At 38.6% G+C, this 18,040-nt stretch overlaps 1 protein-coding gene across 1 annotated transcript; it reads left to right on the plus strand.

The window, feature by feature from the left end:
• Window positions 1-1,865: 1,865 nt before the first annotated feature.
• EIF4E (eukaryotic translation initiation factor 4E) lies at window positions 1,866-17,366 on the plus strand (the record flags this gene model as incomplete). The annotated part of the gene is made up of 6 exons (XM_008636689.2): window positions 1,866-2,014; window positions 3,616-3,711; window positions 5,695-5,758; window positions 7,678-7,791; window positions 10,259-10,398; window positions 12,215-17,366. Coding segments are annotated over 6 exons (678 nt in total), but the record flags the coding sequence as incomplete, so codon positions are not given.
• Between the last annotated feature and the right edge of the window lie 674 nt (window positions 17,367-18,040).

Here is an 18,040-nt window from a genome sequence, read left to right on the forward strand (position 1 = left end):
ATTTCTTTGTAATATAATACAGATGATAATGTGAAGGAGGAAATATGTAAGTGCTTCCTTGGTGAATTCAAAAGCTTTTGTGCACTGTCTGTCTTGAATTGTTCAGTGGGATGGTTTTGTGTGATTAAGGATGAATGATACCAAAAATAAGTGGGGGTAACACTAGAAATTTTATTCTAGCTAGAATTTGAGGAATTAACTATGTTTTTTGAAGGCTGCTTAGCTTTTTATAGTATTACGCTGGAGGAGATGTGACAGGTTGTTCAACACTGTGCTTCTGTGGGTTTGTTAGTGATGATCCCTTTGGGGAATCCTCAGAAAGCATTTAGTTTTATTAAGAGGAAGGGAATCGTGCTGTTGCAAACCAAAGCACTGGCCAAGTGCTCCTGTTAGGTCTTGGCATTTCAGTCCCTTCGCTGTAAATGCTGGTGCATGTGAGTGTTCTGAAATATAAGGAGGTGTTTTCCTAGGTGGGCTGTTAAACTGAAGTGTACTTTATTTTCAACAATAAAGGAGTAACTTCCCTGATGTAAAACATTCTATCATGCTTAATAATGCTAAATAAATTGATAATTAAAAGAAAATTAAAGATCTGTCTGTTAAGACAGATCTTTGTGTTACCAGAAGAGTTTGCCAGCTGGGTCTGTGAAGATTAAACAGTGTTATCACTTCAAATCCATTCCACTTTTCAGCAGCTTTGGTATGACGGTAAACTTACGTGGAAGCCTGGAGTAAACTATTCCATTAATTAAATTACTTAACATTTCTTAATTCACCCCTGTGTTAATTTGTTTTGTTTAGAACCATAACATTTAAATTAATTTTTAAGTACTAATTTTATATTGCCACATTTGGAAATGTGTAGAGTCTTTGGGTCTGCTGTAGTTAGCTTTTGTTTATATTACTGAAGTGCCTTTTCTTCCATGGGGTCAGCTGTATAGGCATTTTTGTGTTAGCTCTAGGGAAGTTACAGACCTCATTCCATGTTTCTGTAATATTCTAGCATGGATTGCAGATTAGGGAGAGATGGTGGTAACTGGCAGGGACACTTGGCCTCACAATAAAGCTTTGTATTCTGTGGTTTGAAGGAATGGCATCAGAATTTCAAACCTGACACAGTGACTTCTCGAACTGAATGGCAAGCCTGAGGGGGTTTGCATGCAAAGAGAATATATTTTACTACTTTGTGTTAAAGTCTATTTAGCATTTCTAGATCTGTCTCTAGAAGGTTGAAAAAAATAACCCTTGAAATCAATCTAATACATACTGAATCAGTAAGTACGTTTATTTCAGTTGGAAATTTGAGAACTGATGGGTGTTCAAATTCTGCTGTTTGGTTCATGATTATGCTGCAAATACAAAGATAACTATGCACTGGCTTGGCTTCTAGCTTCTTGCAGTAGCTGATTCTAGATCTGAGAATTGTAGTTTTATCTTCTACATGTATTAATAGATTTTTTTTTTCTAAATAACAGGGCCTGTACACCTGTTTCAAATGATGCTCTATGAGAAGCTGAATAAAAATAGTTTTCCTTCTGAAATTACTGCTCTGTGAATTTATTTTAGATGTGCATCTTCTAGATAATGTATATTTCTGAAATAGCACTCAAAACTATTACAAAATTAGACAAGTATGTATAGTAAACCATTTTGAAAACAAATTACATAGGAAGCAAATCACTGAACAGCAGAATGCAAATTCCTGCAGTTAGCGTTTGTTGTAGGACCTGTTCATATGTTGAAGAATAAAGGGATACAAGTTGTGCTTCCATAATGTGATCTGGGCCTGCAATCAAGATAAATTATAGGAACTCTTAGCTTCACCCTTCCTAAAGCTACTTCAAAGAACTAAATTACTTCAATAAAAATTGAGAAGGAATGTATTAATAACTCCTTTCTTCAAACAGGAAACCACTCCCAACCCCCAACCTGCAGAAGAGGAGAAAACTGAGCCAGCACCTAGTCAGGAGGTTGCCAGCCCTGAACAGTATATTAAACATCCACTACAAAACAGGTAAATAGTACAGAAGTGTGATTGTAGTTTGCCAGGGACAGAAAAATGCCTGTGGCTTTGCAGCTCTTGTTGACCTTACATTCTCTAGCAGTATTTTGAGAGTTCTCAGGTTTTCTTGAAGATTTTTGCAGTGAGGTTTCAGAGTAAGGAGAATCTGATCCAGATGTTAGTATTCAGAGTCTTTTCAGTGCAGTTACAGAAGCTGAAAATCTTTGCAAGTTTTAAAAATGCAGCCAGGTGCTTGGAAAGAGTATAGCTTTGCTTTTAGTAGAACTTTTGTTGCTTTTATCTGGTGTATTTTAAGAGGCTGGCACTGAGGTGAAGCTGCTGCCCAGCAGAACTGGAAAACCTTGCATTCTGCCTTGTACTTGGGTAAATTAAGGTGCCAGTGGTAAAAACTTGTAGTTAAAATTATAGTTAAAAGTTAGTGAAAAAATACAAGCCCTCTTACAGCTTCAAAAAGACCAGCTAGGAAGTAATTTTCTCCAAGTGAACTGAAGAGTTACTGTGGAACACTGAGTAGTTAGTGTTGGCAGATACCTTTTACCAAGTGATACCTTACTCTTCTGCTAAGTTTTGAGCAAGTGTGGAAAACCATGCTTCCCTGGAGTGCTATGCTGCATGTATCCCATTTTTCTTGTTGTCTTTCAGCTTCCATCCTTCTTCTCTTTCCTCTAAACACCTTGATTAAATTGGTGCTGACACTTCTTTACGAGTGGCAGTGAGGCTCTTACTAGAAAAGGAGTAAACTTAAAACTAGGTTTGAAATGTCAGGAAGGGTCTCAAAACAATAGATTGACATCTAGTGACTTAAAGTTCTCTGCTGTGAGAAGATAAATTTACTCTAGTGCTAACCTGAGTTATTTCAACACTACTGAAATAATCAGAGTGGAAAAAATCCCCAACTGTTTGATTAAATGCCTCATTAGGTATCCTCTTCCAGCATTTTAAATTGTTGCAATGATGCTTTTTAGATTCAGAAAGAGCATCTTTGTGTGAAAGGTTCAATTTGTGTTGATGTTTGTACTCAGCAGAGATTTAGTCTCTTCTTTATATATGCTGATTTTAAAACTCAAAACAATCAATTTGTGGGGATTTGAGGTGGTTGCCATTAGTAAGTGTAATGCAGCTTCCCTTTTAAAATTTATGCTTTCCTAGTATGTGAGTGCTTGGGAAGCTTTCATGTCGTACATAGCTTTGGAGTGATATAATTCGCTTATGTAACCTTTACAAGGAATTTACTGGCCAGGGAGCCCAGTTCGAACAGTTGGTGTTGTTTTAGATCATAATCAGTTGTTTGTGGTAGGGGATTGCAGTTTAGCAGTGACAGCAAGGAGAAACATCTGAGGTTTAGAGTCTTAAAAGAATTCCAAAGCTATTTAAAATGTTTACCTAATGGATTGATAAAGTCTGCCACAATTCTTGTAATGGAAGCACAAACGTTGCTCTGTAAAAGAATTGATCATGTAGCTTATTGATGAAAACTGACCTCCATGCTGATAATATATTAAGGTTTCTAATTAGTTTGGATATGGTAATAGAAATAATTACATTTTTAATATACTTTAATTTCTAGATGTTTTTATTTTGTTTTCCTTTAGATGGGCACTCTGGTTTTTTAAAAATGACAAGAGCAAAACTTGGCAAGCAAATCTTCGTCTTATCTCAAAGTTCGATACTGTTGAAGATTTTTGGGCGTAAGTAAAGACTTTTCAATCTGCACAATAATTCTGGGATTTGTTGGCAAAGCTTATATCCAAGTCAAGAAACCCTTAAAGTACTCCATTAACTGCAAATTTTTGGTGTAATCTGAAATATTTGCAAAATTGAAGGTGAAGTCTGTTAAAGAAAATGTAAATGGAGAAGTTCTTCATCCTTTAAATGCACATTGTCTTGCTGTAACACTGCAACACTGCTTATATTCATGTGTACACGACAAATATGTAGAACATTTAATTTGTGCAGTAGCTATCTCATAGTAACATGAATCTGTAAATTCTGGTGGCCAACTGATTGCCAGTTCCCTGGCCCTACATTTTGCTTCTTGATGAAATTGCCTGCTGGCTCATGACACATGTTCAAGAGTGCCTGAATCTGGAGCATAGTACTTGAGATTCATGCAGATTAATGGCATCCTTGAAAAAAATTCATTAGAGGTTACAGAAGAAATGACCTTCATTCTAAGTTGAAGGTCTCTGAGAGTGGTTGGGCTCCAACGGCAATAAAAAGCCTTTGAAGGTGGGCCTGTGCTTTCCAAATGCTTGCTTCAATCAAGATTTTGCCTGCCATAATGCTGAAACATGGAGAAAATGCAAGTGCTGTGAAATTGAGAGTGGAAAAAGAGCATTATACACATGATCTTAGTTGTTTCATGCTACGTTGAGTGGTAGGGTTCTTGTTTTTGTGGCATACCTTTTTGGATGTGATCACCAAGGGAGAGAGATGGGGTCTGAGTGTAATAATAGGACCCATCAGTGACCCATTAGTACAGGGAGGAAAACTGCTTCAGCATTTACAGTAACTTTAGGGGTGCAGTTGTTACAGGAGAACAGGATTCTGGGCTTGTAACCAGCTTTCCCATTCCTACTGTGGGGGTGACTGCAAACTGTCGTTCATTCAGCTGACCGTGGTGGGGTATGTGATGAGCAGCTGAAGTGTTTGAAGCTCACTATTAAACTTGGTTAAGGGTGGGTTTTTGAGCTTCTATAACCAAGATAGTCTTGGTAATTAAAATAAGTGCTTAATCTAGATGTCTGCAGTGAAGGTATAAAATCAGCCACCAGCAGTTAAGTTACGCCTCCTTTGTGCTTGGAGTGGGAGATAGGTGTGTTGTTCTGGGGAGAAAATGTCTATGTTAAGATAAACTTAAAAGAGGCAAACTGTTAAATTTGTAACTGGTGTTATAAATTCCTCTGCATGATTTCTCATAGTTAGAACATCACAGTAATCAGTTTTCTTTTTGGTGCTGAGCTATGCCTGCATATTAGTTGGTCTTGGGTTACAGATTGCTGTAATATGTGCTGCTTCTTTCTGAAGTCTGACCCTAACAGCGCAGGGGTGAAAAAAGGCATCTATCTCCTTGCTTGAGGAGGAGATGCTATGTACTGCTTTGTTTTTCTAAATTGCATAGTTGTAAATTTAATTCTGAATAGATATTTTGTTGTCTATCATCTGTTCTTGCCTTTTGAGTCCTTAATTTGAATTATCAGGCCTACAGCATTCATACCTAGAGAACTGTATTAAATAGCAAGGTTGAATGTTTCTCCTAAAAAACAGCAGTGAGAGTAGCCCTAGAAATATAAACAATTATCCTTATTCCATGAATATATAGAAAACACACAGACACAGGAGCTGTTGCCATGAAAGCTCAGTGAGTTATGTTCCTAATAACTTTGAACTTTAGTTCTAAACCTTAGAACTAGGTTTAAAAGAAGCATTGTAAATGAGTTTTTAATTAGTTGTGGGGTTCCTATACCATTCTGCTGCTTTAAGCCTAGAACATCTTAAAACTGATGCTTTTATAATGTTGAAAAATACTTAAGAAATAGGATTGTTTCTGAAAGAACTTTGTTACTCCGTAATTTTTGGGCTTTGTTTGGTCATATGTCTTAAGTTCTTTAAGAATTTTGTACCTTAAAACAATGCTTAGTTTCTAATCCTGCTTTTTTCCCTCCCAATAGTTTGTACAACCATATCCAGTTGTCTAGTAATTTAATGCCTGGTTGTGACTACTCGCTCTTTAAGGTAGGCTTGCTAACATTTTTTCTGTAGTTATGGATGTTGATGGATGGTTTCCTGACTAAGAAAGACACTGTCCAAATATTTCACTTAAGACACTTAGGAGCATGGCTGGGAATGTCATAAAGGTGTTAATTTTTTTGAGGACATCCCAACATGTGCTGTGTGAAAATCGGGTTGTCACTACTTCTGAAATTGCAAGTACTTGCTTTAACACATGACAGACAGTAGATTTTAATCCATGACTGTATTAGACTTCATTCTACATTGAGATGTTTGTGAAAACAATTAAGTGTAAATTTTTCTAATATGAAAGGTTTTCCAGCTGTCACATGATGTGAAATGAGTTCAAATGTCTGTGGGAGGCAGCAATGTTCCCCAGTATTTCTTACAGGTACTACTAGCCAGATGCACAATGCTCCTAATTCATTTTTACACTGCCAGTTAAATGCTGTATTACTTAAACATGGAATAGAAAAGTGCACCCAACATGGACACTTGGAACATGCTGAGGAAGTGTCCAAACTAGTGAATAGGAAATGCTGATGGGAAAGTGTACATGAAATCATGCCTCAGCTAGGGTGGAGATCTGAATTGGAGCTGTGAGTTAAATCCTAACCTCTTGGTAGTGCTTCTATCATGCAGCTTCCTTTCTGGATTCTGATACCTAAATAGTCCCTGAAGTGCTGGTGCCTGGTTCCTCTGTGCTTGTGAAATGTAGCCACAGGCTGGGGCTCCTCAGTAGACTGTGTATACTGTTTGTAGGCCCAGCAGCTTTATGTAATGGAGAGGTGATGCTGCTTGGGTTTGGGAAGGTAAAGGTGACTGAGAAACCTTACTAGAATTTTAAGAAGCTGTAGGCCCTTCAGAGAGTAGTGTATCTATGGATAATTCTTGTATTTTTTGCATGAATCCTAAATATATGTTTTAAGTACGTGTATCTGTTCTGTATTTGCTTGTCATCAAGCAGTAATAACTTAATTATATAACTTTATGGAACAGGTATAGAATTGCCAACTGTTTCAGGCGTCTGGGCAATCTCTTACTGCTGTCCTTCAGTTGTGACCTCTTAAGAGGGCCACTTAAAGGTGATGAAGTAGTTTAAGATCTACAGCTGCCAGTGAGGGTGTTATATTTACAGTGAGATGACACCACTCCATCCTGCAGGTTGAACGCTTAGTTTTCAGCCACAAGTTCTGTAGTGCAGTTCTCTTAATGGACAGTTGTTAACAGAATTCCTTTATCTAGACAATTACTTTTTGAGTGACTTTCTGAAGTGCAGCATAGCTGGTTGATATTGGAGTAGCAGCTGGCTGCTTTGCTGTATCAGCACATGCAGAATCATTTAATTCAGTGCGGGGCCACTGATAAAATATGAATCTGATTCATCTTTGAAAGGGTATGTTGATTTTTTTCTTTTTTTTTCCCCCCTCTCTTTTCCCCTGGCAATGAAAACCCTCTTATTTTCACCTTGTGTGAAGGAAGTTATTGAGAGAGACTGGCAAAGGTGTGTGTTTCAGTGAAATAATCTGTATGCATAAGTGAAGGACTTGGCTGATCTTGCACTCAGTGCAAGACATAAAATAAGGACTCCAGATAAAATTAGCAGCTACATGCTGGTTTCGTGCTGGGCAAAGCAGGTGGTTGTCTTTGCCTGTTCCCTCAAGGTTTTTTTAATGTAATATGTAGCTAAGACTTTTGCCTGGGCTGTGATGTTTCTGTAGAACTAAAAATTCATTAGAGAGTGCACTTGTTTTTTTGGAAGTTTGATGTTGGTGTGAGACAGTATTTCTGGACATTCTGGTATGTATCTTAAACTATACATTTCTCTCTTAACTTGCCGTTTCAGTTATCACTGGCCTTTTGGTGGTTCTTTAGGGAAAATAGAGATGGAGTCTGATTTAACTTGTGGCCTTTCTTCGCAGGATGGGATTGAACCCATGTGGGAAGATGAAAAAAACAAGCGAGGAGGCCGATGGCTAATTACACTAAACAAGCAGCAGAGACGAAGTGACCTTGATCGCTTCTGGCTAGAGACAGTAAGCACTATGGGTTTACCAGCAGCTGCTGAAGAGTCTGGTGTTTGTGTGAAAAAATATTTAACTGGTTTGATCTTGGTGTGCTGCACTAGGCTTCTAACTTACTGGCAGCAGAGTGTCCTGTAGGGTTTTATTGACAGGCTGTATTTGAAACATGGTTTTTTCAATAGTGATCCTTCATGTGGGTGTATTCTGCCTAATACTTTATTGTAACAGGCAGCAACAGGGAGAGTTCTGCAGGACAGATTAGGCTTTTCCCTTGTGGTGTACAGAACAGCTGTCAAATTACTGTGAAAATAATACTGTCTTGAGTGCAGCTTGCTGATTCAACTGATAAAACAATTTGTTTTACAGATTCTTTTTAAAGAAAAATATTTTCAGGTTTTGGCTGTGTTGAACAAGGGAATTTCAGATTTTTTTTTTCTTTCCGTATTTATCTTAATGCTGGGATAGGCAATAATAGCACGTTCATCCTGTATATACACCCTAAAAATACTTTTTTTTTTCCATTGCATTATCTCTTTGGAATAGAACTGAATGGCAAATATATTTCTAGAGATTGTGGATTGCAGTAAATGTGTTGTAGAAAAATGTGTTGTCTAGAAACTGACTCAGAATAGCCTGAGATGGTCTAGGGTGATGTAGGATTTAGGGGCATGGATTACAGACGGGACAGTGCACCGCAGTCTTGGCAAATCTCTTTTGTCCTTGTTTTTGTGAGAGGCAAGGAGCATTGCACCCCTTTGAAACGGAGAAATGGCCTTAAGAATCAAAGCAGAGGTGTCCAAAATGTCAGAACATTCAGGATCTTTGTAGTCACTGTAGTTGTGATTTGAAGAGAGCATTGTGAGCATCACAGTACTGGGCAGTGTGACTGCCTGTGAGCAAATTAACATCCTGCTGCCCGTACTTGGCCCAATGCATGTGTGAGTCCTGACTCCTAATAGCCATGACATATGGCTTGGAAACATGTAGATAGACTGTGTAAACTAAAGGCTAGAAGGCTCTGCTTTTTGCTTAGCAGTGAGCAATGGCACAGAGCCTAAATACCCAGGTGACTCTGATATGTGCCCTAAAACAACCCTGTCACTTCTAATTCCAGTAATTATATGCAACCAATTTCCTGCAATAGAAATCAAAGCCTTTATAACTCCCCTTTGGAACAAATTTTTATTATAATATAATTACCTTAACTGTAAACTCCTCACTTGAGGAGACTTTTTTCCCTGTTGTGCAACATTCATGAGAAATGTACTTGACTAGTGTTTATTGAGCATGGTTTTCATCTTTGCTTGTATGTGATCTAAGGCAGTTGGTCAGTATTTTGCATGTTTGTGTGTGGTTTAATTTTAACCATATATGGTTTGAATTACTCAGTGTGTGCAGCCTGCAGTTGGGTGTAATATTGAAAGCCTGTCTAGTTGTACCTGATTTATTCATTAGCACACTTTGTCCTTTTTGTGTTTCCTTGAGTAAGCCAGCCCTTGTGGGTCTGATGGGTACTGGAAGACCTGCTTTGTTTGACCTGCTTTTGCAAACATGTTGAATTTCCAAATGTTACAAGTGATAGCAGAAAACTGATATAATAGCAGTGTACTTAATGTACTGTGGAGGTGAAGTAAACGTGTCCATTTGCAGATTCAGTGTGCAGAAAGACGTTTTTATTTTATTCAGCATAGTCTAGGCAAATCTGTCTCAACCACAAGAAACCATTAGTTTTGAGTATCTGGATTGCTTGTTTTACAAGTTGCAAGCTGAAGATGTTTAATAGCACTTTCACAGTTAGCACATGGCTGTGACCCAGCTGAGTAATGTTCCTGGCCCATTCCACGCTTTGCTGTTAGAAACCTGTGAGGAAGAACCTTGTGTTACTTGTGCATGTGCACTTGTATTAAAAACTGTTCAGGATCATTGATGCCCACTTTAGAGTTTATGGAAATGCTGAAGCTTCCTGTGTTGGTAGGAAGTGACATTTCATTGGATAGCACTTTTCATCTGGCTGTGGTAAGATTTAGCTCTGAATTGGTAGACTTCAGCACTGAAGTTAAACCTTATGTAGCTGATGATGTGCAAATAGTCCTTAACAGTTTCTTCCTAGAGAATGGATGGAGACACCAAAATTTCAGATTGGTCTACCTGTGTTAAGTGTACTGTAGAAGGATACAGTGCTTTAATTCTTCTCTTGTTTTGGATGGGGTGGAAGGCAGCACTGTGTAAATGATCAGCTGTGTCACAACTTGCAGCTGGTGGGAGAGGAGGAGGAATGGAAAGAATGGAAAATTCAGAATAGGAGGAAGATGCCCTACTAGAGTTTACATTCACTTCAAGAAGACACTGCAGTAAATAGAAAATGATTGCTGTATGGCAAGTGGCTGTAGGCAGTAAAATGTATTCCTCAGTCCTTGTGTACACTGAGTGCTTGCCTACAGAACAGGATTCTGACACTGAACTGCTTTCTCTTTCACAGCTGCTGTGCCTTATTGGGGAGTCATTCGATGACTACAGTGATGATGTGTGTGGTGCTGTTGTTAACGTTAGAACTAAGGGTGATAAAATAGCAATATGGACAACTGAATGTGAAAACAGGGATGCTGTTACGCATATAGGGTAAGTAATGTGATTGGTGCCTTGACTGTAACCATGCACGTAAAGCGAATTAGCTTGATAAAGAAGGCATTTCAGGTAAGTGGAGCCTGTGCAGAGCTGTATCCCAGGGTTAAGTAACTGTGCCAAATTGTGTTAAATTCTTCATTTCTAAACTACATTGAAGGTAGTGCAGCAGTACAGAGTAGTTACTAACACATGCCCATACACAAATCTTGGCAAAAATTCTCATTTCATAATGAGGCGTTGTAGTTAACAACTGTAGGTAATGTGCAGTCTGTTCCAGCCTGCCAGTTTGTAAAGCTGGGTACTCAGTAAGAGTAGAGCACTGATAAGATTTTTTTTTTCCAGGAAAAGTGATGCTTACAGATCAGAGGGGAAAGGTGCTGCAAGTCTTAAGCACACAAGGATGTACTTAAATTTGAAAAGAAAAAGCTGCACAATGATGTGCTGTGAAACTCTACAGGTGTTTCTTACCTTTTACCTCTGTTGAAGTACAGATAAAACAATGCTGAGATTCATGGGTTATTTGACCTGTGCAATAGTGTGCTGTAGTCTTTGTTTTAGCAAGCAACAGTAGTTATCTCATATTATCATGAGTCTGTGCTAAGGATAAGCATGTTGTGCTCTACTGCTTAGCAAGTGTTATTAATTACACAGTTACTATTTACACAATTACATAACTGCAATTACTAATTACACAAGTATTTATTGGATTCTGTAGTACTGATGCTTTGGAATAACTTGCTGTTAATTATCATTGTAGGCCACTTACCTTATGCAAACCAAAGAAAATATTTCTCTTCCTGGTGTAGTGCATCTGTCTTAAGCCAAACTTGAACTTTTTTCTCTACCTGATGGCTCTTTTGACACATGCCTTATTTGGGCCTTTAAGAATCTGTGTCTGCTTTCTACTAACAATTTTATTACACAATCACGTTTTCAGGCTTAAATGGTGTTTAATAATGAACAAGCAAAACTATGGTATTCATCTTCTGCTACCAGACGTTGCAGCAAACCTAGTAGGCATCACACAGCATTTTAGAATGGTATTAATCATTAACTAAGGAGTTGAGTCCTTTAGAGAGCTGTGAAAAAGTTAAGATTTTTGCAAACTGACACAAGGACCAAGGTAAGCTGTGATGACCACTGACTCCCATATTACCCTAACTCCAGACAGGAGTAGCCATTAGTGACTTGCATCTGTGTGTGTGTGTGTGTTTGTGTCTAAGGCAGGTACTGCTGCTTCTCTCTTAAGACATAAAATCCAAGCTGGTTTTTCTAAAAGCTGCTGTTGGGTAAGGTGACTGTGACCAGGTCTGTGGGGGTCTGCTTTCTACCAGTAGTTGAAAGAAAGCAACTCTGTGCAACTGAGTGTGTGTGGTGATTAAAACTGACTGACTGTTTTGGGGAATTGCTGTTTTCTTTGGTTCAGGTGACTTTATCATCCTAGTAGCTCTGGAATTGTGAACCTTGAGTTCTGTACAGCTGTTTTGTTTATGTGGAAATACAGCTTTCTGGTATTAATGATACTCACATGAATGCAGTATAGAGTCCCTATATTTTGCATTTATTTAGGCCTGTTAATTATTTTTTTGTCCTATTGTATGTGGTAAGTCATTTTACGAAACTGTAGGTGGGTTTTAGATGCAATACACTAGAAAAATCATATTTCAAGTCCTTTATTTATAGCTGAGAAATTGTTTCTAAGTAGGCAACTCTTTGATGGTGTCCACAGATCTTAAAAGCAGGTGTCCTGATAGTAATTCCTTCCTAAGGACTTTGCTTAAACTGCTGTTCTATTTCTTTTCCTCTCCAGGAGAGTATACAAGGAAAGATTAGGACTTCCTCCAAAGATAGTGATTGGTTATCAGTCCCATGCAGACACAGCTACTAAGAGCGGCTCCACCACTAAAAATAGGTTTGTTGTTTAAGACGACACCTTCTGAGTATTCTTTCATAGGAGACTGCGTCAAGCAATCGAGATTGGGAGCTGAACCAAAGCCTCTTCAAAAGCAGAGTGGACTACATTTAAATTTGATTTCCATCTAAATGTTGCTAAGATTTGTGAGAAGTCTCATTCGCCTTTGTCTTGTACTTCTGTGTTCAATTTTTCTATTTTGGCCGAAGTAACCGTTACCAATTGGAATTTTAGTACACTTCACCCCCCAAATCCATAAGTGTGTTTCTGGCCCACTCTGTAATAGCTTGGTAGAAACATTACTATTGGAAAAAAAAAAATTGTTTATCCACAGTATTCAGAAAAGAAGTTGCATTTCTGTACCTGCAGGAAATTACTCTGTTTTACATTTGCATTGTATGCAGTAAGATTTTGCTGGTTTGGAAAAGAGTATGGTGCATACAGTTTTCTAGCAATTTTTTTATACAGCATCATCTTTGCTGTAACCTATGCTGATGGCTGCTAGATTAATTTATTTGTTTTCCCTCTTTGATAACATTAGTGATATTTTGATTTCAGTTGTTTTTGCTCATGTAACATTTGGTGAAGAATCTGGGAATATGACAAAGGTGGAATAAACATTAATTTTGTGCATTCTTTGGTAATTTTTTGGTTTTTTGGTAACATCATAGCTTTGCTACAGACTTATGCATTTCAGTCAAATCAGTGATCTTTTTGTGTGATTTCCTGAACATAAATGTGGAATTTTTTTTTTTTAATGTAACACCATAATTTACATTCCTTACTAGAAATAGTATGTCTGTTTTTGTATCTTACGCTGTATTTTAACACTTTGTATTACTTAGGTTATTTTGCTTTGGTTAAAATGGCTCAAGTAGAAAAGCGGTCCCATTCATACTAAGACAGTGTACAAAACTGTAAATAAAATGTGTACAGTGAATTGTCTTTTAGACAACTAGATTTGTCCTTTTATTTCTCCATCTATACAGCAAGTATTTGTACCTCTTGTGACAAGGCAGTCTCTACTGTGGCTTCTATTGTAGTGTCTTCCAAGAAAGATAGATAAAGTCTGGAGCTATAGTCTGTTGAAACTTTTAATAAACCTATTAGATAGCACCCTAAATCAAAGTGAAATTATATTGATGTGGCTACTGTTCTTTCTTAGTTGTTGGTCTAATTGATCATGGTTTGTGTTGTTTCTCTTTTGACTTCTGTTTATGCCCAACCAAGAATTTCAAGGATACACAGAAAGCTGTTTAGTTTCAAGTAGGAGCTACACTTAAAAGTGCTTTAGTGAGTGATTCTGCTCTAAGGATGTAATGCCTATAATAAAGGACAAGTAGAGTGTACCAGAGATGTGGCTACAAAATAAAAGTACGAGTATCTAGATAGCCTGCTATTACATATGTCTTACTAACTGAAGCTTTGTTTCATTGTTCGTAAGTTACTCCAGGAGAGCTGTAAGTTTACTTGGAAGTTTACAGAATGGAGATTTTGAGGGGTCGAGTTCACTTACTTTGAGCAAAAGATGAGGGCCTTTTTCTCTCTACTCTTTTAAAACAGAGCATGCAGCAACATCAGTGCTTTATTGCTGATTTCTTACTTTTTTTAGTGTGATGTACTTAAAGATCTTGCCAGGCCTAAGGAGCTTTTCTTCAGTTAAGTGTTAAGGCAGGTGCTTACTGGGGTATTGATCTTTGTGATAACTTACTAAAGCAAGTTTAGTCACTGGCAGTGAAGCTTCAGGTGAATCTGCCTGATGAAGGCACTGAAGTATCTGTGTGCTGAAATAGACTTGAATGCTTTTCTTGCACATTTGATCAGAAATGTGTCATAAGGAGCATATCAGACTATGCCAAAAATGTCTGGATCATTATTATGGCTGTTTAATAGAAATACTTGAAAGAAGACATCTCTAGATAGAGATCCTATGCCTTGAATATTGGTCGTTAACCGGGATAGCTGGTGAATGTGGAGAGAGCTGTCAAGGCTGTTTGTGTGCTGGTTTCTGTGGATTCTCATGTAACTGGTTGCCTGTCTTGATTCAGCAGGTGTGCAGAGCAGGTCAGGTTTGTTTAATAGGTCCATTGATAGTAGAATGTAGTAGTCCATGCCTGTTTTTCAGCTTCAGCTAATCACCAGTAATGCTTGCATGCATGGGAATGTAAAGATGAATCAGCTTCCTGAGTGGTGACTGCCTGTATGTAGTTTGGGAGCACGGCGGCCAGGCTCGCTCAAAGGAGTGTCACTGGGAAACGTTGGTAGTGCTGCCCTTTTGTAAAGAGCATTGAGATTAACCTGAGTGCTGTTGTGAGAACTAAATAGTACTGGGTTTGTTTCCTTTCAGAAGACTGACTGGAGTGTTATTTAGGGTGGCAGCATTTTGTTCATCTAGAAAAGCAATTGATAGGTTTTTTTGGTGTGGGCTCAGGGTTTTGAGCCTGAACCTATTTAAGCAGCCACCTAACTGGCACTGTAGTATGAAAAGTGCAGGCAGGTTGATTTGAGGCTCTTTGCTGCTCACATAACAACTGCAGCGTTTCTAGAAGACTTGAGAGGAAATTAGCTGGCATGGTTGCTTTATCAAACATACAGCCTATGCCTTTAATTCATTTTTAGAGGAAGCAAATGACCATGAACTTTGTTTTCTCCAGCTTGCAAATCACTTTGTGCTGCATACTAATGTTCTTCTGATTATAATGGTGTAGTTTGTATTTGTGAGCGAAGGGAGAAAGCTGAGAGCTCTCCACTCTGCACATTAGTGTAACAGCCACAGGCTCAGGAGAGGACAAAGCAGTAAATGTTGAAGTATCTCATATTGATGCAAAATATTCAGTGTCATTAAACTCCCAGCTAAAGGGGTGGCTGTTGTCAATGTGTGGTTTTAGTAAGCCTGGGAAGACTACAGAGTAAATGTCTAAAGCATCTATTCAGAAGTGGGGTTATATGGTACAAAACCAGCAGAGCAAGGAAAGACAGCAGAAATTGCTGTGTTAGTAGAGGTGTAAGAATGTGCCAAAATACAGCCTGTGAAGATGGGCAACATGAGGAGTATGTGTGAATTGGCAGCTTCTGGGTATACTGTAAGTCTTGGGCTGTGCAATGCTTTTCATTGTCACTTCTGTTTGTCCTGCTGTGCTGTCACTGTCTTGTGTATCAAGTTGTCTCTAGCTCAGGAAACTTAACTTTAATGTTACCCAAATTCTGGAAACTTGGATTAGTGGCTTTTAGCCAAGCTTGGAGTGTGCTTAAAACTTCCATCCTCCCTAATGGAATCCTTTCGTACTAAATTGCTTGGAAAAAGTACTCTGGACTCCATTCTGGGACTCTTACTAAATGCAAAAAAACCCCTTAAAACATTGCGGTTTTGGATCTGAAAGTGACATGGATCTTCCCTTTGATATGTGACCTCCCATGTTTCCAAGAAGCTTTATTTTTAAGTCTAGGCCTGATGGTTTTAAAACTAGTTTTTAAGAACAACCTGCACTCAGTTGAGCATGATAGTTAAAACCAGCTTTCAGGCTGCCAGGCACTTAACATTTAGGTGACTTTGCCCTCTTAAAAACAGTCAGTGGTTTCTGCAAAATTTTTTTGTGACTAGGTTTTACTTAGGTCTTAAAATAATTTTTTTTTAATGCAGAATTTGTGCCTTTTCCCATTGGGCAAAAAACAGGCAAATGGAAATGACATGACCAGTAAGGAAATAGGTGTAACTATTTCGCTTCGAGACATTTCATACCTGCCCATCTAAATTCTTTGGAGGGCAGAAGTGCAGAGTGCATTAGCAAGCAGTGTGGAACCAGTCCTATGGAATGCACCTGCTGGACCTCTCCATCATTGCTTCAGAGCTCCAGAAGCTGTTCAATCTTAATGCTTGCCATTTTTGATCTCTTTGTGGGACACCCATTTACTGCAGCTGCTTGAACAGGTTTTCTGTCTTTTAGCTCTTAAAACTTTTGTATTCTGCCAGGATTTGTTTTCAGGTGTCTATAGCTCTGGCACTGCAGCAAAGCCTTTAATAAGCACTTAAATTCCTTCCCTGGTGATAAAAACCACGGTCACTCCTCCTCTTGCCTGGTGGCTGCCTGGCACTTTCCCAAAAGACTATGGGATTCCCTCCTAGCCTTTCTATTTTGAAATACAGCAGGTTCTGATGTCCAGAGCTAAATGTGAATTATGGCTGTGCACATGATGATTGTTATGCTTCCCAGCATTAACTTGTTATTTTGTGTGATGCCTTAAATGAAGAAACATCCTAGCTGAAGTCTGCCTGTTGGTATCCGTTTGCCTGCTAACCAAACACAACTCAGATTTATTTTTTTTTATTCCCTGCTAGTACTGAGCGTGTGACAAGCTTAGCTGTGAATTTGTGGGGTTTATGACTGCGTGGGGTTTACAACTGCCTATGCTTTTCTTGTCTCCATTTTTCTAAATCCTGATGCTTTTCAAGCCTTACTAAAACATGATTAATAAAGGGAAAAATTACACTGAGTCTAGTCACTGCTTTTTTAGTCACTGTGATGCCGTGGAGAATTCCAGGTGTTGCAAAACCCAGATAAAGACCGTGTGTGACTTCTTTGGCATAATAATCTGCTTATGGGATTTCATTTTTTTTCATCTCTAGCCATGTAAGTATGATAATAGTGCAAATGATACTTGAAAGTGTGTGTGAATATATCGTATATAAAGCAAAAATGACTCATCTATTTTTTCAAAGTAGAAAACTGTTTTGTTATTTCTGAACGGTTTCTTTGACTTTCTGTAATGAATTATTGGATTTTGCTTACAATAGGTAGTTTAGATCAATCTTTTTTCCTATGTTGTGCCTATTAATGTTATCAAAGAGTTGGAGCCAACCTCATAGGTAAGGTTTGGCATTTTTTGAAGTAAAGCTAGTCTTTGAGCCTTATCTTCCTCCATATGTACAGGGTAGTTTATCCTAGTGCATCTTGCCCTGAGCCGTACAAATACGCAGAAAATACAATGGGAAATTGGAAGGTACTACTTTATTTCTGTAGTTTGAATGAAAATAAAGTTTCTGAGGAATTAATGTCTCAGCTTCTTGACTCTGTATGGGATGTAGAGAAATGCAGCTCAAACATAAATGAGTATGGAACTACTCTGAAATGTGTGTTCGCTCTTCAGTTGAAAGCTTGTGTGTTGCTGGGACTTCCTGCAGCTCACCCACACATCAGCCTTGTTCTAAACAGAACTGGTGTAACATGATAGCAAAATCACTGCTGACTGCTCTTCCCTTGTTTACCAGAGTTTCTCCAGTAGGAAGCAGTAGTCTAAACGTGTTGGTGTAGTGGATCAGCCACCAGGAAAGTGCAGATGAACCCTTAATGGGAGCTCTTGTTGTGCCACTGCAGTGACACTTAAAAGCTGGAGACAGCGCTGGGAAGTCAGAGGAGGGCTTTGGTCTGTCTGTGCTGTCCGCTGGGGGCTTCAGCGCCAGAAGGAAACTCTGTAGGTGTTATCACTGCACAGCTGTGCTCTTCAGTGCCAGAGAGGTTTTCTGATACAAGAGTAGATGCTTGAGTTGGTTGTAAATTGATTTCACTATGTGCCCTCAGCTCATACTGTGTGTTTGAAGTGGGAGTGCTCCTGCACAGTGAGGTGATGGTGACTACCAGTGTCCAGAGGTGGAGATACTGCAGTTTCCCTGGATGTGGAAAATTCATCCTTGAGTACATTCCCTAAAAGTGAGGGAGAAATTTGCAG

This window comes from Corvus brachyrhynchos, unplaced genomic scaffold, assembly GCF_000691975.1.
Source record: "Corvus brachyrhynchos isolate BGI_N302 unplaced genomic scaffold, ASM69197v1 scaffold856, whole genome shotgun sequence".
NCBI lineage: Eukaryota > Metazoa > Chordata > Aves > Passeriformes > Corvidae > Corvus > Corvus brachyrhynchos.